Source organism: Gobius niger (genome assembly GCF_951799975.1).
Source record: "Gobius niger genome assembly, chromosome: 24".
Taxonomy (NCBI): domain Eukaryota; kingdom Metazoa; phylum Chordata; class Actinopteri; order Gobiiformes; family Gobiidae; genus Gobius; species Gobius niger.
Window position 1 is genome coordinate 10,560,958 of NC_136875.1, and position 24,322 is coordinate 10,585,279.

Consider the following 24,322-nt stretch of genomic DNA (forward strand, 5'->3'; position numbering starts at 1 on the left):
CAGTAGAGTAGAAAATACAAATCCATTGAAAGGATCTATACCTGATTTTTTTTCTTTTTTCCATCAGTAGGTGGAGTAGTGAACTCTGCTCCACCATCACCCCCTCCCCTCACCTGGCTTTCCCCCCGTCGCCCACGCCCCTCACTCCCCTCCACACTTTTTAGACCACACTCTGCTCTGATCGCATTCAGAAAGCTACAGAAATCTCATTAATCTTGAGTGAAACACACATTTATCCGCATAATTAAGATATGTACAAAGTCAATATTTTGAGACTTACATTTATTCGCTAAACTGCAACTTTCATGAGAGTCTCACTTTTTTTTGGTCATTTAGAAAATACAATTCCAGCGCAGTACTTTTTTTATCCCCGCAACCCTTGAACGCTTCAGACTCTCCTCCGGTGCTGCTTTGCTTTGTGAGGAAATAAAAGGAGGAAATAGACCCGACAGTTCCTGTAGACATTGGATGAATATGAGCGATTGCGATGTCGTCACATCCCTTGGCCTTGGTAGGCATTTTACATTTTCATATTTGATAAACATTTTATTAAAATCCTATAATCATTAAAAACAATGTCCATAAACAGGGCATTGCTTCTCTTGCGCTGTAACAGATCTATCATTTTATAAAACCGAGATAGCGGCCTGTATGCATCAGCTGCCTACCAAACATCCGGTGAAAATTGCGGAAGTAAACAATAACAGCGATCGCTCGTATAAACAAACGGATATTTCCCGAGGATTTCAGCTGCATAAGAGCCGGTCGGTCAGATGTTTGTCAGTTCACGATCTTTTTGTAAACTTCTGTCATAATGCTAAACTGTTAGCCGCTTATTGGTGAATCTCTGGACGATTGGGCCTTTTCAGTCCGGGCTTTGGAATGAGCGACCTGAGGTGACGACGCTGTCACCATCAGTGCCTTCTTTTAAATCCCTTCTTAAAAGTCACTTTCATAGACAAGCTTTTTTATAACAGGTTTTATTTGTTTTTCATTCATGTGATCTCATCATTATCCTGTTACGGTTTGCTCTGACTTGAAATGCTGTGTTTGTAAAGCACTTTGTAGACGTTGTTTTTAAAAGTGCTCTATAAATAAGGTTATTATTATTATGTAAGCTCACAATCACTAAAAATGCTCTATAATTACATACAGCTTTTTTTGTTGTGTTTAAAAAAAATACTGTATAGATTGATTGATAAATTGATTTATTATTAGTCATTTTAATGCAACATTCACATGTTCCCAACAATTAAGCGCAATATAAGATTCTTATTCGATATACTGAAGGACGATTTTACTTTTTGCTTTATAACCTTTATAGAAATGTAGTGGAGTAGAAAATATTACAATTTATCTTTCAAATGTGGTGGATTAAGAGTAATACGTTCTCAGCAAATTTACAACTCAAGATTCTCAGAAACTACTGAAGCAGTTCTTGAAGGTGCAATGTGGAACTTCATGTGAAAAAACAAACTTGTGCATAATTGACATTTACCCTGTTGTTTCTGACCACCTCTGCTGACTTTCTTATTATAAAAATGGAAAAAGACAAGCTTATACAAAACAATTATGTTGCCAGGTTTTTAATGCTATAGTTTTATAAATAATATACATAAAAAAGGTTTTATCCCATATATAGATATCTTTTGTATTGGCATTTTTGACCGTTACGAAGTCCCTGAGTTCCCTGAGCTATAAGTGACATAGATCTGATCCTTAGAGACACACAAGAAGAAAAATCACATTTGTCTGCAACGATAGAAAAACTGTCTAACTATTTAGATGAATGCACACAATACACATGTGCGGTAAGAATCTAGAAAAGCCCTTTGCTTTTTTTTAGGTTGCTCTGTTTCCACGGGGGGAGGCCGTCGTAGTCCTGTTTAGTCATCCCGAATACTTCACTAAAGTCCGAGTCCGAGAGGTGCTTCTGTGGAAAGACAAAAGACACAATCGCCATGACTTTCACTGTCAATTCATAGTAACACATTGAAATTTGATTTTAGTTCCTTTCTTCGATGACTTTTCATAAGACACAAACCACTGCATCTAACAAATTCTTTCACTTAATTTTCATTCTTCATACGCTAACGTGTTCCTCAATGACGAGACAGTCTTAAAGTATGTTACCTCTTTCTGTGATGGGTTGACTCCGTCCGGCAGCTCGTCGGGCTGTTTGTTCACCAGAGCATCGAGAGGAAAAGAGTCATAGCTTTTTTCCGCTTCAGACTCCTCTTGGTTTGCATCCTGAAACAAATGCACCATTAGCATTGACTCAACTTTTACAAATATAGATCCAAAACACATCAAGTTCAAAGAGAAGGTTTTTTTTTTGGATTGTTGACTATTGTAAATTTGGCTAGTGGAGTAGATGATATTACTCCAGTTTCCTCTAATTACCCCTCCTCCGTTCTCGCCCTCTCAGTCAGCCCTCGGTGTGCCCGGCCCGCTTTGGCTGCGGGGTTTCGGGCCCCTCCTGGCATTCCTCCGCTGCCATGGGCCTATACCGCCAGGGGCATCCACTAACCCACCTGCCTTCACACTCTTTTTAATGCACCACATAAGAACAGACAAAAAGACAAAAAACAAAGGGGAAACAAAAAGGGAAAAAAAAAAAAAAATAGGGAAAAAAATAGAAGATGAGAAAAAGGAAAGAGGGAGAAGGAGAAAAGGAAAATAAATAAGTAAAAGATAAAAAAAAAAAAAAGATAGGGTAAGCCTCATGCTTATTTTAATGCACTCTACACCAATCTAGGTACAAAACATGGGTGGGGGGTGGGGGCTGTGGGTCTCGGAGTGTCAATGTAGTGACGACGTATGATCACACATGATTATATCCCTTTCATTTAGTTCTGTTTTACTTATCCATCCAATCACGTAATCCTTCCTCCCCATGTGTCTCTTCTGCAAACTGCAAAAAGTAATGAACTAGACTAGTATAAACATCTCAATTTGAGCATAATAATCCAATTTGTTGTTGTTTTGACTGGTTAAGATGTTCTTGGGCGTTTGTCCTGGATTATTTCACTTGTTCTGAAATGTTTCTGACTCGTTTCGATACATTTCGTCCTTATTTCAGGACATTCTCTTTGCCAATGGGGTAAGAAGATTGGTCTTATCTCATTGGCAATTTTACTTTCTTATATTTCAAGCGAGATTTACCCTAGAACTGGTCTGAAATGTCCTCAAACAAGCAAAGTAAACTTGGTCCGATCAGGAAAAGTGTCTAAATGAGTGAAAACTGCTCAAAACAAGATACATTTCCTCAATTCAAGTCATTTAAGCCAATGCTTGATATTTACTTTTTGTTGTGTCCTGTGTCCTTCTCACTTGTGTAATTGTGCACTTTGTATCTTATATACTCATCGCTTAATAAAAATAAAATAAAATAAATAAATAAATAAATAAAAACATGTACAATTTAGCCTATTGTAGTGTAATAGCTCCTACCACCAAGCGATCACTCAAGTAATCGGCCACTGTTTCAGGTGGATTTGAGCTTAAACAGTTAGCAGTTAACAAAGAGGGACTCGTTAGCCCCAAAACAGCAGTTTGGTCTGACCCATAATCTTTCATTAGCAATGGACTGAGGGCGCGTGGCTTTTCCAGTGCTGGCTAACGAAGCTAGTTACAATTGGACGGGGGTTTTTGGAGCCGCCTCCATTGCATAGACTAGGGCAAAAATAACAATAGCGAAAGGAAAAATATAGGATAATGTTGCGCATGTTAGAAAAACATGTGGAGGTCAGAATGACAAGCCCGTGTTCAACAATGACTTGAAGAGGGGACAAAAACGTTTAAATAATGTCCATTAGAGCAAGGAACCTCTGGAGCCTTCCCCCACTTCCTTACAGTTTTCGGAAAAATTAGGCTATAAATTAGTCCATTGATAAACGCTCTATGAACGCGCCTAACTGTCACACATGACAAGCTCTCTCTAAAAGCAGAGAAGACAAACGAGAATTGTCATAGACTCTTTTAGCTCCATACCAGTGTTAATTTCGTCGACTAAAATATTTAGTCTTAATTTTAGTCAAAGTGTTATTTTTGACGACTAAAATTGGACTAAAAGTAAATTAAAAGTTTTTCATGAGACTAAAACTATGACTAAAATGTCCAGATATTTTAGTTGACTAAAATAAGACTAAATAAAAATGAAATGGAGAGACTAAAATCATCCAAACTTCTATTGAGCGTCTGAAAGAGCCTCAGATCATGTAAATTCTCTGCCAAAGGATCAGGAGCTTTGTTCATGTGCAGCAGAAACATGAAGCAGAGGAACAAGATTAAATATGATTAGAATGAATATTATCAATGCAAAGTCGACTAAATTTACTTGCAATTTTAGTCGACGAAAACTAGACTAAAATTGAAGATATTTTTTTGACTAAAACTAGACTAAAATCAAATTACATTTTCGTCAAAAGACTAAAACTAAATTAAAATATGTTTATATCAAAATTAACACTGCTCCATACCTGCGTAATAACAACGGGCTCAGCCTCTTCCCCGAGCTCCTTCTTCATCTCCTCGTAGGTCATTCCTTCCTAAAAATAAAACAAAAACAGACATTCATTATCCTTCATCATTCTTTTGTGTGCGGTGAGTTCTCAGCCTCTTACACTCCACTTGTTTGGGTCCCACGCCATGAACCAGCCTGTGAAGGTCGGTGGCTCGAAGCCCTGTTTGATGAGTACAATGGGGGTGTCCGGGTCCCTGTCTCCCGGGTGGGTCCTGAGGTACTCCTGACTGGTCACTACAGCCTCCTTGCGTTCCTCTTCGTTTGCATCTTTTCCGATCCATAAAAACACCTGGGGGGAAAAAAAAAACATTCTAAATATGAGATCTCATGAAGTACAGAAGACTGTGGACGGCTGACCTGGTCCCACGTGTCGAGCAGCATGACGTCATCCTCACTGAGATCGTCCTGAGTGAACTGACCGATCTCTGAGACGATGAAGCGCCCGGTTTTATTGGAGCACTCGAACAGGCGTGGCTCGTGGTCCGGGACGACCTGCTGCAACCTTTGAGAAACAAATGGAAGTCTTTATTGGAACCGACTCAATTCTCCAAAATTACAGCTAAGATGTTTGGCGTTCAAAGATACAATTACTACATTACATTTTAGAGATTATGAACTAACAAAGTAAGCATATGTTGGAGATAAAATAGAAATGTAGATAAAATCCCGTTTTGACTCTCTCACTTCTTGTCATTGGCGTAGGGTGCTTTTCCTCCAAGCAGCTCCCAGAACTCCACTGGCTCCTGCCCCTCAGCCACCAGCTCATCTGTGCCACTCTGCCCGATCACGGCAGCCACTTCTCTGGCCATCTGACGCTCGTCGCCGCTCGAGCCCTGGAGGCAACGGTCAGAACGTGCTCAAATAAAGATAAGACAGGTCAGAATCCTTTAGTAATTAAGTCAGTTTAGTTTATAATATCTGTGGTAAGTGTTGATCTGGATTTTATTTCTGTGAATTGCCACTTTTATGGAGAATGTTTCTCTGAGGACAACAACACGGTAAACTTAAGAAAGTAGCAGTTCAACCAAAAAGCTCACATTAGACGATAAATGAACAAATCATCTGATTTCCACAATCAGGAAGGTTGTTTTGACCCAAGTTCCCCAGTTGTTTTCCCCTGTCTTGCGAGCGGGGATAACTTTTCCCCTATTTCCAGAGTATAGAAACCATAGAAATGCCTTTAGCTATGCCTGTTCCTATAAATCAGGGGTGTCCAAAGTGCAGCCGGGGGGCCAAATGCGGCCCTCAGACAAATTTTTGGTGGCCCTCGGCCTTCTTGCTGAATCAGTACACATCATAAGAGATAGTCCTTTTTACTTGAAATGTAGTATCCATCCATCCATCCATTTTCATCCGCTTTATCCGGGGCCGGGTCGCGGGGGCAGCAGTCTCAGCAGACATGCCCAGACTTCCCGGTCCACACACACCTCCTCCAACTGTTCTGGGGGGACCCCGAGGCGACACCAGGCCAGCTCGGAAACATAGTCCCACCACCGTGTCCTGGGTCTTCCACGAGGCCTTGTCCCACTAGGACATGCCTGGAACACCTCCCGCGGGAGGCGACCAGGAGGCATCCGGAACAGATGCCCGAGCCACCTCAGCTGGCTCCTTTCGACGTGAAGGAGCAGCGACTCTACTCCGAGCTCCTCCCGGGTAACTGAGCTCCTCACCCGATCTCGCAGGGTGCGCCCAGCCACCCTGCGAAGGAAACTCATTTCGGCCGCTTGTATTCGCGATCTTGTCCTTTCGGTCATTACCCAAATCTCATGACCATAGGTGAGGGCGGGAACGTAGATCGATCGGTAAATCGAGAGCTTTAATGTAAATGCTGAAATTTTATAATTCTACACAATTCTAACCTAACTAATTGTGAGACTGAGCTGAATATGAAGATTTTAAGCATAAATAAAGGTATAGGGCACAATTAAAACTTCTGCCATTCAAAGGTTTCGCGGCACTGATCACCGATCTATGGCCCTTCACCCGGTGTCCTCTTCAACATGCGGCCCCCCATGAAAAAAGTTTGGACACCCCTGCTATAAATGAATATATTTTGTTGGCCATCGGCTCTTGGACCCGTTTGAATCGAGCGTTCTATCCCCATACAAAGGAATGGACAAGCCAGTCCCTATATTAAAGTATGGCGAGGTATGGTTTGTCCGTTTCATGGCATTTATATAATGTATATGTGGTTTCTTTATCATTAACATAAGTGTTATATGATGATGTTTAGTGGCCATTGGATGTGCATCTATTCCCACAACGTAACTGAATATGATTTAGCATTTTGCTCCGGACATTTTTTTTGTACACATTCAGAAATTATTTGTAACTAGGCTTTGACCTCACCTTAATGTGATGGATTGGTCGACAACAGCTGAAAACATCTGCATTTTTCTTAATTTGCTATGTTTGACGGCTAATGCTACCGGTTTGTGAAAGCTGAAAAGTTTCCTGGTCTAGCCGGCATGCAAAGTGTCCACATACGTCATGATGAAACGCCGCTTCTCCTTTTTATTTATTTACCTCCATTCATGCCACTTCCTGTCAGTGTTCAATAAGGAAGTGAATTATTAAACATCACAAAACAGTCAAACCAGGGAAAGCTAGGTATGTTGGCAATAACTTCTCCAGTCATTCTCACACCAGTGTTTCCTGTTGCGTGACATATATCTCAGTTCAAATGAGAAAATCAATGGCCTTTAAGGTAACATTAGTTGAAGCTAGTAGGAAAAAGGACAGTGTCACATTCCTTAGTTACTCAGAAGTATTTATGATGGTTTCTTTCAGCCTCTATCCCGAACACTGTTTGACCAGGCCCTCACCTTGCCGCACCACAGGTAGATGACATCCTGGCTCTTGAGCAGAAACACATCTCCAGAGTTGAGTGATGCGGCCTTGGCCTCAACCTCGACAGCTTTGGTGTTGAACGGGTCGGTGCCTTGAATCTGGAACAGCCGCACCGCAGGCTCCTCCTCTGTGGAGCCACTTCTCGAGGTACCACCCTGGATACACAAAGGAGAACTATAATGATAATGCATAGAATGTAGCGCCTGTAGCTTAAAGAGCTTAAACTGGATCACGATCTTTGGTGAAGTCACTTATATAGCATGAATGTAGCTTTATACACTGCTCGACATACAAGGGGGTGTTAATTTCGTCAACTAAAATATGGTAATTTTAGTCAAAGTGTTATTTTTTGACGACTAAAATTGGACTAAAACTAAATTAAAAGTTTTTCATGAGACTAAAACTATGACTAAAATGTCCAGATATTTTAGTCGAGTAAAATGAGACTAAATAAAAATGGAGAGACTAAAATCATCCAAACTTCTATTGAGCGTCTGAAAGAGCCTCAGATCATGTAAATTCTCTGCTAAAGCATCAGCTCTGAGCTTTGTTCATGTGGAGCAGCTCCATGAAGCAGAGGAACAAGATTAAATATGATTATAATGAATATTATCAATGCAAAGTCGACTAAATTCGTCTTAAATTTAGTCGACTAAAACTAGACTAAAATTGAAGATTATTTTTTACTAAAACTAGACTAAAATCGAACTACATTTTCGTCAAAAGACTAAAACTAAATTAAAATATGTTGTCAAAATTAACACTGTCGCCGAGGGGGACATTTTACTCTTTTGAGCCCTTTTCTGCCAGACTATAAACTTATTTATCACATAAAAATAAGGTCAAGTCAAAATCGGTAGCTGTAGCTAGCATTAGCATGTAGCATAGATACAGACAGCATCTCGTCATAGAAGGGGGCGTGGCTTCGCCGAGGGGGAAAATAGAATCTTTAGAGAAACACAATTTTTCATTTTCTGGTGGAATATGAACTCATTTATCACACATAAATAAAGTCAATTGTAAATCGGGCCCATATGAATATTTTCTCACAGCACATTGTCCAGTCGAAGTGAAAAAACGGCAGTTGTAGCTTGCGCTAGCTAACGGTTAGCATTAGCCCGATGCTAACATGTAGCATCAAGTTAGCATTCTCCTTTTTTTTTAAAGTATTTATGGGCTGTTAAACCACTTTGCTCCTCCCCATGTCGTTGTTTCTTTATTTAATAGAAAACTATATTCATAATTCAGCATTTGTTAATGTAGTTTTTGAATAATTAGAGAAAGTTTAGATTTTTCTCCAAATTGTTTTCCCCCTTAACTGTTTTCCAACATGACCATATATGGGCGATTCCAGAGATGCCGTCTGTATCTATGATGCTAAAAATGAGCATTATGTTTGCATTGTCAGTTTTTTTTTTTAAGTTTAATGGGCTGTTGAACCACTTTGCTCCTCTCTGTGCCTTTCTATCTTTATTTAGTAGAAAACTATATTCATAATTAAGCATTTGTTAAAGTAGTTTTGGAGTAATTGGGAGAACTTCTTGTTTGTTTTCCCCTCTGACTGCTTCAAACATAACCATTATGTTCAATAAAGTTTCTTGAGTCATCTTCTGTACTCTGTAGTTGAAGTGACTACAGAGTACAGAAGATGACTGTTCATTATGGGCAATTCCAGAGATGCCGTCTGTATCTATTAAGAGGAAACATTTTCTTTCGCATATTATCTGCGCCATCATAGATCCACTGTCGACATCCTGATAATAGGTCAAATCTCAAATAAAGGTCTGATCAGTATCTATAGGTTTTCTATGAATTATTACGTCTGCTCCTGTTAAACATAGTAATACATGACTTCCACTTTATTAAATATGCTGAAGTATATTACCACGCACCATAAAAATGACCATTTTGCCTTTGAACATGGCCATGAAGTGCTTTGGTTCTTTGCCCATGGTGACGCGGACCTGAACCGGTTCTCCTCCATATTTCTGGTCCAGATCAACAGCCTGAAACGCCATCGCCGCCATCTCGTCCTGAGAGGCGTGGCGTCCCTAAAGCGACAACACATTTGACTATTACTGTGTACATACACTCTACATCACACTTAGGCAACTTCTTGTTTTCTGGTCTAGTTGCTATTTGGGTGTTTGAGAGGTGCTTCGAAAATTATTTTTTGTCAATTAAAATGTCTTTTTTTTTAGTTTGATAAAAATGTTACTTATGGAACACATTAGTAAACATTTACAGCTGCAATGTAATAGTTGCAACTCATTCTTCAGTTGCTCCTATTTTAGGCAAAGTTAGTTTGAAGCCTTTAATATCCAATTTGTTTCCAATATACAAATTAAAATGTGTAAATTGGGAGTAGTTTGGGCGAACTTTTTTTTTTATTTTTTTATTTTTTTATTGAAAAGTATATGAGTATACAAAGTATGCCAGGGGGTAACAGAATTGTACAATACAATTATTCAGTTACAAATACATTATATTTTGAGCAAATACTAATAGTTTTTAGAGCCTTTTTGTTATCAGAACCTTCCAAGATCTTGATATATGAGAGAGTATCACTAAAAAAATGTGCAAAGTTGGGTTTCTGCTTAGAATATTTACATTTGTGAATATAAAATTTGGACAAAAGGATGAGTAAATTAATAACAAAATAGATATCTGCATTCTTTTGCTTTCTGAAGAAACAAAAAATAACGTTTTCCCATTTCAATGTAAAGTCCTTGTATAGATGTCCAATTATAAAACTACAAAAGTCCTTCCAGAATTTCTTGGGGTAAGAACATGTCCAAAAAAAAATGTTGTTTGGGCGAACTGTTGACTCTTTGGGTGCAAAAAAGTGTCAGATCCCTAATTTATCCATTTATAACGAATAGAAGCTCTCACCAGCCACATGTAGAGCAGGTAGCACTGTTTGCAATTGACCAAGTAAGTGTACAGCACCAGGTAACAGTCTCCTCCGTAGAAGTATCCATGTGTCTTTGGATCCACTGGGGCAAGCTCCAGATTCTCGATCCTCCACACCTGCAACATACAGCAGCTACGTAACCACAGGGGGGCGCTGTTCTTCAGGGAAACTGACAAGAACTTCATTACATTTTTAGTGAATTGCTATATCTTTTACACACATTTATAAATAAGTATTTGATAATAAGGATGTAGCTCGAAAACAAACAAAAAATGAATGAAAAGAAAGACAAATTAAAAAACATCTATCCAAAATGAGTTAAAACGTTTAAAAAAAGGACTCTATTTTCATTTCAAATCACCTCACCTTTCTCTGACTGAAGGCAAAATCTTTTCGTGTGTTCAGAAAGATAATAGTTCATTCATCCATGTTGCAGATATGCAAAAATCCTAGTATGCCCAGTACAACACAGTAATAGTTCTCAATTTTTGCATCATGGAATGTCATTCTTACATCAACAACACCCTTTATGTCAATGTTTATCAAGAATCAGTTTAAACATCACACATGAAAAAAAATGTGTAAGTTTGTGGTAAAATAAATAGTTTAATGAAGTTTGCCATTTTTGACCTGAAGAAACCTCAGTATTACCTCGACTTGACCCGATCCATTGTCCACCATTCTCTCCTGAGCCGCCACCTCCGGCATCACATGCATCAGTGAGGCGTCAAACTTCTCTGGGGGGATGTTGGCTGCACCAAATACAGAATCAATTTAATGACAGGCATGATTTTAGTTTCTGTTCATAACAAACTGACTCCATAACGTACCCACTTTGCCCCTGGTGTTGGTTTTGCCCAGTCCTTGTGTCTGGTCTTTGACGGTCCACCTCTGGAACAGCTGTTTGAACAGAGCCGACTCTGCGCCGTCGTGCACCGTCTCTACGTTGGTGCTCTGAGGGTAGTTCTTGGTTTTGATGTATTCCTGAAACAGTGGTGAGTCAGACGTAGGTATCTTGGTGTTATTTCTGTAGATGGATTGTATGAGAAGTGATGGAAGATGGAGTTTACCAGTGCTCTGGACATGGCAACCTGCTTCTCAGCCTTGTTTGCTTTCTTGCCTTTCCACACAAACACCTTGGTTCCTCCTTGGTCCAAAATGAAGCAATCCTATAACGATAAAAGAATAATGGGTTCTAAAGTGATCGTTCTCTCTGTGATGGTAGATAATGCACAGTACTGGTTGTAAATAGAGATTTGGAATAGTGAGTGAGAGAAATTTTGAAAGAGTGAAACAGTGATGTGGAGTAAAGGGCGCGATGGTAAGAAATGTTAAAATGTAGGTGTGTTAATTTGTCGTTCTGTATCTATTGTAGCTTAATAGTGCATACAATGATATAGTTCTCTATATTAGAACTTGGAACTTTTGCTACTCTTGCCAGATGCGGCCCCGCCTAGCGCAACGATCCGGCCCACACAAAACATGATCAAGCCTGATATTGCTTTTTTGATTTGTTTTGGCGATTACACACTTGCCCTTGTAGCAACTTCAAAAACCCAATGTGGTCCTCGCATCAAAAAGTTTGCCCATTCCTGTTTTAAGCCCTCAATCTCCATACCATACCATACCATACCATACCATACCATACCATACCATACCATACCAACTTTATTTATAAAGCACTTTAAAAACTGTACAGTTGGCCAAAGTGCCGCACACAGAAACAGATACAAATATTTACAGTAACAAATATGAGGTAAAAAGTACAACACAACAGCAGCAACATCAATTTGCGTTAAACGCCAGAGAAAAAAGGTGCGTTTTTAGGAGAGATTAAAAAACAGGAAGGGACTGGGCCTGTCTAATCTCTAATGGCAGCTGGTTCCACAGCAATCTCATTTAAGACTGTCATTTTTCCCAGTGTAAGCTTCTATCCCTATCAACAAAACATTAAGAAATGTCCACTTTTACCAATGTTCAGTACAGTTTTAATAGTGTAACTCTGAAAAGTCTTTTGAAAAAAACAAAAACAAAACAGAACTACAGTGTACACTACAAAAAGTAAATATCAAGCATTGGCTTAAATGACTTGAATTGAGGAAATGTATGTTGTTTTGAGCGGTTTTCACTCATTTAGACACTTTTCCTGATCGGACCAAGTTTACTTTGCTTGTTTGAGGACATTTCAGACCAGTTCTAGGGTAAATCTCGCTTGAAATAAGAAAGTAAAATTGCCAATGAGATAAGACCAATTTTCTTACCCCGTTGGCAAAGAAAATGACCTGAAATAAGGACGAAATGTATTGAAACGAGTCAGAAACATCTCAGAACCAGTGAAATAATCTAGGACAAATGCCCAAGAACTTCTTAACTAGTCAAAACAACTAAAATTTGGATTATTATGCTCAAATTGAGATGTTTATACTGATCTAGTTAAACACTTTTTGCAGTGTATTAGTGAACTCTCAAACTGTTTGAGTGTGCAGTAGTTCTCTAAAAGTAGAAAACAGAAACGGAACAAAAGTCTAACAACAAAAAAGGCAATGAAACAACAAATGACTATATATAAACAGTGGCGGCTCCAGACAATGTAGATTAGGGGGGCAATGGGGGGTCCTAGTCATTTCAAGGGGGGTCAAAAAATGCAGTGGACATGGCTAATAACCGCATATTACTGCTACTAAACAAAAACAACACAGTATATCAACTACTTTGTTTTTAATAAATTAATCAATTCCAGTTTGCAAACTCAAACTTTAATTGCCACTACCCACGACAGAAAACATATTTACAAAATAGTAACTATTCTCATACTCTCACCACCTTTTGATTGCTCTGTCCAGTTTCCCCCTGTCCTCTTCTCTGCTCCTCTTAAATCTCCAGTTTCCAGTCTGGTGAGCTGGGGTGTAGCACCAAATTCTGGTCCCCAGGTGGGAGGGGGGTCAAATGGGGGGTCATGGCGTTTTTTGGGAGCCTGTGTACTTTTACCATGGTTTGAGCACATCTGCCTCCACCGTTCCGCACCTAACTCACGTTATCGCGTGATGAATTACCCGCCATAAACTCCTGTGATGGAGATTTTTACAGCATATATTTGGATGAGCATTCATTCTACGACCCGCATTTGCTTAGCTTTGCATGTTCTCATTTTCCACGAGGCTGTACTCACGTCATGGTTGAGCAGGTCTTGGACCAGAGGCCGTGTGGCAACTTCAGTCACTTTCATCTGACCACCAGCATCTGAAACACTGTAGACACCATGATGCTAAAGATACAGTCAGACAAAGCCAGACAGACCTCACAGCCAGAGCCCTCCCAGTAGGACCATTATCACCAGTCGCCATATTGAAAATGTAAAGAAAGATCTGAATGCTATTGATTGTTGTATCTGTTCATGCAATGTTTTTGGCTAACTTAATAATAATGACAACTTCATGTCCCAAATAATAAACAAAATCTATATATTGTTAAATATATGTCAGACATAAAAAATGAGCTCAGATGGTGGTGCTATTTAAACATTTGTTGGCATAAAATGTACGATAGCCTTTAGGAAGTAAAGGCTAAAAACACTTCACTTCCTGAGGTAACGACGTCTCTGTCCTGTCTTTCTTTATCCCCGTGGAGAGTTAGCCACGTTTTGTTCAAATAAACATTCAAACAGTACCTGGCTGAAAACATGCAGCTGCTGGACAGTTACTTACTTTAGATGTAAATGCTCCACCAAAGGAGACTTTTGTGTTTATAACTGTAGTGTTTTAAGGCTAACGCGAATTTTACACTAACAAATGTTAAAATAGGATGTCGTCTTTACCCTACACTGGCTACACAGGAAGTAAAAACATTCAGTGTACAGAGCCTGTTCTGTTGCCTAAATTGTCAGTTGTTATTGTTGACATTACCGTTACAGTCTGGCTTCCTGAAAGCTGTGAAACGAGCTTAAACTCAACTCTGTGAAGAATAGGGATGCTAGAAATCAACCAACAAGAATTCTCAATGAATAAATAATCATTGTTGCATAAAACAATTCAGTGGACATGCCGTGATTAGACAAGATCCTTCAAATATCTTCTTCAGAGTAAATTGTTCGCACGTGCGCAGTGTTGTGTGTCTTTTTTACCATCCTGTGGAAAGCCAGTCAACGACCTTTGGCCCTTGAGAAGAGATTTGAATGAGTGTAAATTGTTCCAAGTCCAGCTGCATTGTTTCATTGGACTCTGATTGTAGAAATGTGTTAGTGCAAGTTAGGAATGAGTTTTGACCACCACTAACAATTGAAAAAATTAAGAAAACAAGCACTGTCTATTAGAATGCTAACCACGGTGCCTAAACATGCTTGAACCAATTTCCTTTAAGGCGAGACACTGCGGGTGAATAGGGAAAAAAATTATATTTACAGATATCAATTTGAAACTGTTGCTGTAGATCACTGGCATAAATGTGAGATAAAAATACGTGGCAAGTTTTCTGTCATTTTATCTTTTCATATAAGAACAAGGTGTTTTATGCCTAAAAATGCCCCAAATTTCCCATCTTTTCGGCGACGAAATCTGAATAATGTATAGAGCTACATTCAAATTTATGGTTTTATTTTATTGATAAATGAGTTACTAAGACTTTCTCAGAGCGGATTTTGGATTTCTTGTTTAGTTATAAAATAATCTGTTTTTTAGTGGAAAAGTGTGTAAACATTTAATTTTCGCCTTATTTTTTGACATTCAAAACTCAATAAATGGGGCTTAGGGGTTAGATAATAAAAAATCCCTCTGAAAAAATCTTCCAAATGTTGTTCAGTCCAAAGCTGGAAAATGTGAAGTCTTTAGGTCCGACTGACGTGGACATAGTGTCGCCACAATGACAGAAAAATGTGTTTTGAGAAAAAGGCCCTTGAAATTGCATTGTCCCATATGTCTATGGGGGAACATTGAATCAGTGCAATATTTAAACATGTTGTTGTGAAGATTAGTCATATTTTCTGTTTCCGGGTGAAAGCTTGTATGTTCAGAGACCAATTTGGCCCAAAACTTGAAAACTGAAAAAAATTGAGTTTTGCCTGTAGTGTCTCCCCTTAATATGACATTTACTCAGCCTAATCACCCAAAGCATTTGCCTCCCCTGCCTGGTTGTGACAGGTACAAACATTGAACTGTATAAGTGGTGATTTCTCAACCACACTGCTTTTGTGCAAGTCCTTTTACGACCAAAAAGTTGTTATCTCGACGATCACTACTTGAAAACCCACACAGTTTTAGTTTGGATAATTGTGAATTGGGAAAGAATGATTGCTTCTGGATCACATACTGGTAGAGAGTGAGCTGAGACTTCTGCTGCTGGTCCGCGACCTCGTCCGGAGTGCCGTCAGGCAGGGCATCGCTCCTCTCCCCCAGTGCCTCCGTCATGAGCTCCATCAACCGAGGTGTGCTCTCCTCTTCGACCCCCTCTACGATCCGGACGTCCGCCCGACCTCCGCGCTCCCTGCTGCAGATGTCTTTCGCCAACAGCATGGCCTGCACGAACAAGCAAGGACTGAAAAAAAATGCGGCTGTGGCAGCGAGGAAATGAGTCCATCAATGGTACAACAGTTCATGTTTATGTCCAAGAAATCATCAATGACATGTCTCACCACAAGGGTTTGATCATAGCCAGTACAAAGACGTATGGGATCGACTCATTCCATTTCTCGATCCACCTGGTGTATTCACTATGTCTATATACTGTATGTACACAAGACATTTTCATGGTCAAGGCAAAAATGACTTTCCTACAGTTCTCAGTGTAAGAACAAATTTCTTGCGTCTTATGAAGTACACATGAAGTGTGTGCAAATTATTTTAAGAATCAGTCAGTCTGTACCGGTTGTTCTTTTAATTCAGGTCTGTTCTGTTTAACCTCTTAAAATACCTGAGCCCATATAGGACCCGCTGTTTTGGTCCGGGCATTTGGATGCAAGGTGACACAAGGGGGCGCCCTTCCAACCTTCTCAGTGTAAATGTGAATTGACTTTCTTCAGAGTTAGACTTTAGGTCAGACACCATGAGTGACAGTAACATGACGCTAATATACTGTGGCCTTTACTTTATGTAAAAAGGCTGAGGCCTCATTGCTCTTCAGTCACAGACCGACAGGTGAAGAAGGAAGTCATGGAACTTCTGCTTTGGACACAACTTCATACATGCGCTGTGAAGTCTAAAACTAAACTATGTAGTAAATCAAATAAAAAGGAAATTATAATTATAATTACACTTACTAAAGAAATTCACAACATTGATGCAAATAATGGTTAAAAAAATATCCATAAATATGATCTGATGGAGAGTCATGTTTGTCCCGGTTCCTCTGAGTCGTGGTGGGTCATGGTGGACCATGACAGATGTGGACAGGACTGTGGTAGATCTACTTTTACTTTGGAGAAAACAGTTACTATAGTAACTGGTGTCAAACCTCATGAGCTTCTTCTGTAGCATGAGACAAACATGACTTTACAGCAGATACAGTTGACAAGATTATTTTCCTCATTTATATCATAAACAATGGGTTTTCACACTTGCACTCTTTTATTCTTAAATCCTGCAGAAGAATGAAAGATCTGTCTAATGCAGATTCACCGTGACTTCCTTCTTCACATGTCGGTCTGTGACTGAAGTGACAGGTCGCCTGAGACTTTTTGTTCAAACTGAAGATCACACTTGTAGCGTCATGTTTTAGCGTCATGTTACTGTGACTCACGGTGTCTGACCTACAGTGTAGCTCTGAAGCCAATCAGATCACAGAGACTCAGAGTGGGCGGGGCTCAAATGTGACCAAACGCCAAGATCCAAGCTCTGAGACAAAAACAAATATTTCAGTGCTTTAACAAGTTAATGCAGCTGCTTGACTATTGTTCCCCACCCGCTCCTCCTGTGGGTCGGTGCCTGTCATGATATTAGCAAGATCTTTGGACATTTATCTGGACTTTTCCACCCCTTTGCAATCCCAGTAAGGATGCTGATGTTAGAAGAACAACCGGGAAACAGGATTTTAAGTACTTAAAGTCATGAGAGTGGACGTGAAGTTAAATGGTCTGGCAGAGGATGAAGAGAAGAGAGGGACATCTTTACTTTGAGTTTTTCTTGTCTGTTGCACTTTGGCCCGTTCCACTGGACAATAGTTTGACCGAGGTCCAAGAGAAACACGTCTCCAGTGTTGAAGCTCTTCCAGCTCATCTCCACCTGCAATAAATAAACATAAAATATGAAAAAAAATATTGCCCAGTGGCTGTTATTGTGTCAGGACTGACCTCTTTGGCGGCGACCCGTTTTTTGCCTTTGACGTGGAGCAGTCTCTTCACCTCATACATGTTTGTTTCTACGTGTCTCATCCCTGACGCTACGCCGCCTTTTTTATAACTGCACAAGAAACGGCACTTTTAGTAGAAGTAGTAGTACCCGTTAGTAGTAGTAATGGGTCAAGAAGTGACGGTTGTAGGAGATGTGCTGTAATAGCCTAATAGTTTAACCGCAGTAATGTAGTATACTGTAGTACGTCAGTGTTACTCACATGATTCCCTTTTTGAAGTATCCTCTGAATTTATCGGACTCGTAGCCCTGCACCTCCCTGTGCTGGGCCGGACCGGAGCCCAAGTAATCGTCCAGCTGCGTCGTGTAGATCGCGGCGGCTCCCTGCTCATCCTGACTGGACTCTGAGCCGATCCAGAAATGAATGCCGTAAGTCAGAGGACTGTTCGCCTTCTTTTTATTGTTGAGAGGAAACAGAAATGAATTATAAATATTTTAGACATAAGAATTGGACGTATAGATGGGATAATGGTATAGTTAAAGGAACAGGCCACCATTTTCCCATTGTTCTTAGATATGTTCCTATCTGGGCTTAGACGAGTTGATATGTACCTGTCTGGTCTTTGTGCGTGCCCGTAGAAGAGCTTGGTAGCTTCCAACTTCACTTTGTTTGGAGCTATAGGAATACATTGGGAGAGGCCAAATGCTAACAACATCTTTGGTCGTTTTGTGTCACTGAGGGCACATACAAAGACCAGACAGGTACGTATGAGCTCGTCTAAGCTCAGGTAAGAACATATCTCAGTATGTAAAAACGGTGGCCTGTTCCTTTAACCGATACATACAATATTTCTTCTTTTTAAAGCAGTACTAAGTAACTCTTCCCCCTAGAGGCCATAAGCGCAACTGCAGGTGTCGTAGCAAGTTACGATTTTTAATTGTCTTGGAGAGTAAATACGACGCTGACAGGAAAGGCGAAGGGAGAGAGGGTTACTGTGCATCCAATTATACAATGGAAATATTTTTTTTCACTCAAACCTGGATGTAAATACTGTTTAAAGTGACGTTAGCCCGCAGTTAGCTTTGCCCGTTAGCATGTTAGCTTCTTCTTCGTGATTCCATTAGTGTGTATTGCTTTCTCCGGACCGGTGGCAGTCAAGTTGCAAACATGGTTTTCTGGCCAGAGACACCAGGGGGAGATGAAAGACCCTCCAATCATCCCATAAACACTTGTATCACCCCCACAGGGACTACGGGAAGGATTTATTAAGGTAAACACGTTACTTAGTACTGCTTTAAAGGTGCACTATGCAACTTTTGAAGTGAAACAATAAAAAATAAATAATAATATATGTGTTTATTTGACCTTTTAGTGACTCAGTGGCTTCATAGCTGCAGTATGGCATCTTTGCGTTCCCTCACAGTGGCGTCGATGATGCTCCAGAATCAATTGTTTTGTGGTTTCTGTTGTTGCATAGTGCACCTTTAAGTGCTCCCAGGCTTAGATCAAGATCAAATCTGGAGTAAATTTGAATATGAACATAAAGTCCTCTATGTTCACACTGGGTAAACCTTCGAGGGCCACAGTCTGAAGTGTACACAGCGGGAAGAGCCATAGATTGGTGATCAATGCAGTAAAACGCACTTCTTTTTTGGTCCTCATGGCCGGGTGCTGACTTTGCCCCGATACCATCCTCTAGTGGCTAGGAGTGATTCCAGAGTTTTGGCTTTGGGCTTTAATTGACAGGTTTTGGAGAACTGAGGATGCTTTGTGCTCTTACCTTTCTCGTGACTAGTGATAATGTAAATGGGGAGGAGTGAGGAATGACGGTCTACTAGTACCTAATATGTCTATAAGTGAAACATTACACTGTGACCACACCTTTAATTTGGCTTGTAACCTCAATGCCGGCTTTATCTTACACTAAAATGCTTGTTCTTGAGGATACAGTGGCAGAAATATGAAACATTTGGGCTGCTGTGATACACACTTGACTCAATCAGGGGCGGACTGGCCACATGTCCATTCTGGAAGAGCACAGAAGGGCCACTGGCTCTTGGGCCACCAGTCTAAATTTTCTCCTTAACCTCTTAAACCCTTAACCGAGCTTCACCCAAATCTAAGAGCTTAAAAGCAAAGCATCGAAATAGCAACAAGGGAGCCAGAAAAGCAACAAAAAAATGTGACAAAAAAGTGACTAAGACGTGACGAAAGCATGACAACAAAGCAACGAAATAAGCAATGAAAAACGGACAAAAACACGACGAAAAGCCACAAAAAAGTAATGAAAAAACAAAAAAACATGCGGCAACAATGGGTAAAACCGAACTGGAGGAAATGCACTCGGTTAAGACGGGAGGTAAGAGGTTCACATATGTCTTTGTGGAAGTGCTGCATTTACTGGGCCAGCCTGGTCAGAGTCCAGGGCCCTTTTTTCAGTCCCAGTCCGCCCCTGGACTCAATTACAAATGGTGTGAGCGTGTTTTTAATAGTATAGAACATTTTAGATTTTTTTTTTGAAGAAATGCACTGCAAAAAGCATTGAACTAGATCAGTATAAACATCTCAATTTGAGCACAATAATCCAAATTGTAGTTGTTTTGACTAGTTAAGAAGTTCTTGGGCATTTGTCCTAGATTATTTCACTTGTTCTGAGATGTTTCGGACTCGTTTCGATACATTTCGTCCTTATTTCAGGTCATTTTCTTTGCCAATGGGGTAAGAAAATTGGTCTTATCTCATTGGCAATTTTACTTTCTTACTTCAAGCGAGATTTACCCTAGAACTGGTGTGAAATGTCCTCAAACAAGCAAAGCAAACTTGTTCCGATCAGGAAAAGTGTCTAAATGAGTGAAAACCGCTCAAAACAAGATACATTTCCTCAAATCAAGTCATTTAAGCCAATGCTTGATATTTACTTTTTGTAGTGTGGTTATTATAGAACGTTAGTAGAAAGTCTGTCGTTTAATATTAGCAATATATCTCTCAGAGGGTTGCGACAGGATGTAGATTGGGGAGACGTCTGTGAGAGGGTTTGAAGGAGGCCATGTATGAGTGACCAGTGCACCTGGGACAGAGCTGTTCAGAGATTGCCCCAGAAATGGTTTGGCTTGATCAGACATTACTGGAGTTTCACCTCCCACGTCCACATCTATATTTGGTGGGCGTGGGGGCCATTATGTCCAGTTGATGTTTTTAGGTTTTATGAGTGATTTGATCTTTTGTGTTAAAATATTTAGTTTTGTTATTTTCTCCAAGGTTTTTGATGCTGAACAAGCACAGTGTTGATTTACTGAATGGTTATTGCGTAAATTTACTGTAAAATACATACACATTTGTACTATTTACATACATTTGGGGATGCTTGCTGTTTGTTTGCATCTTCAAAAAGTTTTTAATGATGTTGATTGTCAAACAAAAACTGGTCTTGTGGCTCATCTTTACCATACACTACAAAAAGTAAATATCAAGCATTCAATGACTTGAATTGAGGAGATGTTTCTTGTTTTGAGCGGTTTTCACTCATTTAGACACTTTTCCTGATCGGAACAAGTTTACTTTGCTTGTTTGAGGACATTTCAGACCAGTTTTAAGGTAAATCTCGCTTGAAATAAGAAAGTAAAAATGCCAATGAGATAAGAACAATTTTCTTACCCCATTGGCAAAGAAAATGACCTGAAATAAGGACGATATGTATCGAAACGAGTCAGAAACATCTCAGAACAAGTGAAATAATCTAGGACAAATGCCCAAGAACTTCTTAACTTGTCAAAACAACTAAAATTTGGATTATTATGCTCAAATTGAGATGTTTATACTGATCTAGTTAAATACTTTTTGCGGTGTAATGGGGTAAGTTGAAGGTGACACATTTGCACTACAAAAAGTAAATATCAAGCATTCAATGACTTGAATTGAGGAAATGTATCTTGTTTTGAGCGGTTTTCACTCATTTAGACACTTTTCCTGATCGGACCAAGTTTACTTTGCTTGTTTGGGGACATTTCAGACCAGTTCTAAGGGAAATCTCGCTTGAAATAAGAAAGTAAAATTGCCAATGAGATAAGACCATTTTTCTTACCCCGTTGGCAAAGAAAATGACCTGAAATAAGGACGAAATGTATCGAAATGAGTCAGAAACATCTCAGAACAAGTGAAATAATCTAGGTGAAATGCCCAAGAACTTCTTAACTTGTCAAAACAACTAAAATTTGGATTATTATGCTCAAATTGAGATGTTTATACTGATCTAGTTAAATACTTTTTGGCAGTGTAATGGGGTAAGTTGAAGGTGACACATTTGCTTGTCTTTACTAGACCCAGAACCACCAATAAACAATGCAAAAGCTACACAATTATACACTTACATTTTCTGCAGTTCAGTAGTGTCATTCATTTCTTATGGAGCAGCAATTTACCCCCAAAAATTCACTTTGAGTGTGTGAGAAACCCTTTTTTCAGAAGAAGTGGGGTTATTTTACGGCTAATGTGTCCAATATTTTTGCCTGGCAAGTTCAAATCATGTAAATCAAATCTGTAGACTTATATTGGGGTGGTTCAACTTACCCACTGGCTCAACTTACCTTACATACCGCCAGAAGAACGTAGCAGTCTCCTTCGAAAAAGTTTCCATGGGACTTTTCTGGGACCAGCGCCAGCTCCATTTTCTAATTTGCATTCAAATAAGAAATGTGTAAACCGAAAAACACATTTATATTTCTGTTATTGTAAAGTCTGCTGCTGGTTCACTCACCTCAATCCTCCATATGGTGATGCCTGGACTTTTCTTCACTGCCTTGAAGGTCACCTCCATGTCTTTGATTTACTCCTTGTATATAAATAATTTCACAATCTATATCCACTTTCATTCACACCCTCAAATGTAAAAAATAATGTAAAATAACACTTCTTTTTTTCTTTTTTTACCTAATATCGTGTGCAAAGTGCTTGTCCTGTTCCCCGATCTTCTCACGGGAGTTGATTTTGTGCTCGGTGAGAACAGGGCGCCCCTCGTCCGTGTGCCCTGTCTCTCCATGGGGCCGGATTTGCCTGTGTTTGCATGTTTGTGAGGTCCACTCTGTGCTTTCGCCCAATCACGGAGAGGCACACACAATCATGCAAATCGGGCTAAACAAAGGGGCTTGGCTATTCAAACGCAGCAGCAGCAGCAGCAGCTCCTCTCAACATATCTGCGCCTTATATGGACACAGTTCGGGACAGTGAAGTCATCTGCTTTGTTCAAATGATCTGAATTTATATCGTTTCCTTTTCCTTTTCACCTTAGATTGAATTACACACTACAGCTATATGTTTACATGACTGCTTTGACTAATAGCTTATGCTTATCGCAAGAAAAAGCCTAAATATGTTTTGTTCCTTTGTCTATGTGGTGGCTAGAATTGGTTTTACTATGTTCTATTTATTTAGTCTAATCACTGGAGAAGGAAGTTTGCTTTTAGTGGAAGTAACAAGAAGATAAGCTAATCTCACAGCATCAGGGCCGGACTGGGACCGAAAAACAGCCCCGGACACTGGTCAGCCTGGCCCAAATTAGCGTAAATGTGACACTTCCACAAATACATATGTTGACCTCTGACCCCCCGCCTTAACCGAGAGCATTTTCTCCAGTAAAAGCGTCTTGACTGGAGAGCAACACTGTCTCATTTGAAAGCTAAAATCTAGAAAAGTGATGGTAACTTTTTGTCACGTTGTCGCTGCATTTTTGTCATGTTTTTGTTGCTTTTTCATTACGTTTTTGTGGCTTTTTGGCGTGTTTTCGTCACTTTTTTGTTGTGTTTTCGTCTCTTGTTTTTCGGGTTTTTTGTTGCTTTTCCAGCGCATTTTTGTTTTTGGATGCTTTTCTTTTAACCCCTTAACTCCCACCGGAACCAAGCACATTTTCTCCGGTTTGGCTTTACCCCAGTCCAAAAGCTTCTGGAAAAAAGGTGTGAAAATAGCGACAAAACTGAGACGAAAACAATGATGGAAATGTGACAAAAAAGTGAGAAAAGTTTGACTAAAAAGTGACGAAAAATTGATGAAAAAGGGGCAAAAATGTCACAAAAAATGACAAAAGAAATGACCAAAAAAATTACAAAAATGTGACAAAAAGTTGATAAAAATTTGACCCAAAATTGACAAAAAAGTGACAAAAAAATGACAAAAATGTGACAAAAATTTGATAAAAATTTGACAAAAAAATGACAAAAAAATGACAAAAAATAAATAAAAAAATTACAAAAATGTGACAAAAAGTTGATAAAAATTTGACAAAAAAATGACAAAAAAGTGACAAAAAATAAATAAAAAAATGACAAAAATGTGACAAAAATTTGATAAAAAATTGACCAAAAAATGACAAAAAAGTGACAAAAAATTTAATAAAAAAGGACCAAAAAATGACAAAAAAAATGACAAAAATGTGACAAAAAATAAATAAAAAAATGACAAAAATGTGACAAAAATTTGATAAAAAATTGACCAAAAAATGACAAAAAAGTGACAAAAAATTTAATAAAAAAGGACCAAAAAATGACAAAAAAAATGACAAAAATGTGACAAAAATTGGATAAAAATTTGACAAAAAAATGACCAAAAAAATGACAAAAAAGTGACAAAAAATAAATAAAAAAATTACAAAAATGTGACAAAAAGTTGATAAAAATTTGACAAAAAAATGACCAAAAAATGACAAAAATGTGACAAAAAATTTGATAAAAAAATGACAAAAATGTGACATGGACATACGGCCAGTCCGC

The 24,322-nt window shown here is 39.2% G+C and overlaps 3 protein-coding genes across 4 annotated transcripts in view; 1 reads left to right on the forward strand and 2 right to left on the reverse strand.

Moving 5' to 3' along the window:
* The window catches only part of rabif (RAB interacting factor), a 118,496-nt gene extending 104,789 nt beyond the window's left edge, over positions 1–13,707 (reverse strand). The window contains exon 1 of the mRNA XM_079582351.1: positions 13,704–13,707. The gene's annotated coding sequence lies outside the window, so the exon portion shown is untranslated. The remainder of the gene's footprint in view (positions 1–13,703) is intronic.
* Positions 1–24,322, forward strand: part of olfml3b (olfactomedin-like 3b) — a 45,619-nt gene that overhangs the window by 10,944 nt on the left and 10,353 nt on the right. The window contains exon 1 of one of the 2 annotated variants that reach the window (XM_079582330.1): positions 7,494–7,522. The exons of the other annotated variant lie outside the window; for it this stretch is intronic. The gene's annotated coding sequence lies outside the window, so the exon portion shown is untranslated. Of the gene's footprint in view, positions 1–7,493; positions 7,523–24,322 lie in introns of those variants that run through there. 2 annotated transcript variants of the gene reach the window in all.
* On the reverse strand, positions 1,660–22,593 carry avil (advillin). The gene is made up of 20 exons (XM_079582357.1): positions 22,491–22,593; positions 22,318–22,392; positions 22,148–22,231; positions 17,826–18,013; positions 17,566–17,674; positions 17,387–17,497; positions 15,591–15,796; positions 13,459–13,537; positions 11,360–11,458; positions 11,120–11,273; positions 10,941–11,041; positions 10,268–10,405; positions 9,268–9,426; positions 7,351–7,530; positions 5,210–5,358; positions 4,883–5,027; positions 4,626–4,814; positions 4,482–4,550; positions 2,134–2,250; positions 1,660–1,933 (listed from the first exon to the last, which is right to left on the reverse strand). The coding sequence occupies exons 2-20, from the start codon at positions 22,375–22,377 to the stop codon at positions 1,820–1,822; spliced, it is 2,451 nt and encodes an 816-aa protein (XP_079438483.1). The 5' UTR covers positions 22,378–22,392; positions 22,491–22,593; the 3' UTR covers positions 1,660–1,819.

Coding starts and splice junctions, on each gene's coding strand:
- avil (XM_079582357.1), bottom strand. CDS start 22,377: ATGGAGGTGACCTTCAAGGCAGTGAAGAAAAGTCCAGGCATCACCATA. Junction 17,498..17,565: donor AACGGGTCGCCGCCAAAGAG/GTCAGTCCTGAC, acceptor TATTTATTGCAG/GTGGAGATGAGCTGGAAGAG. Junction 15,797..17,386: donor ACAGACAAGAAAAACTCAAA/GTAAAGATGTCC, acceptor TTGTTCGTGCAG/GCCATGCTGTTGGCGAAAGA.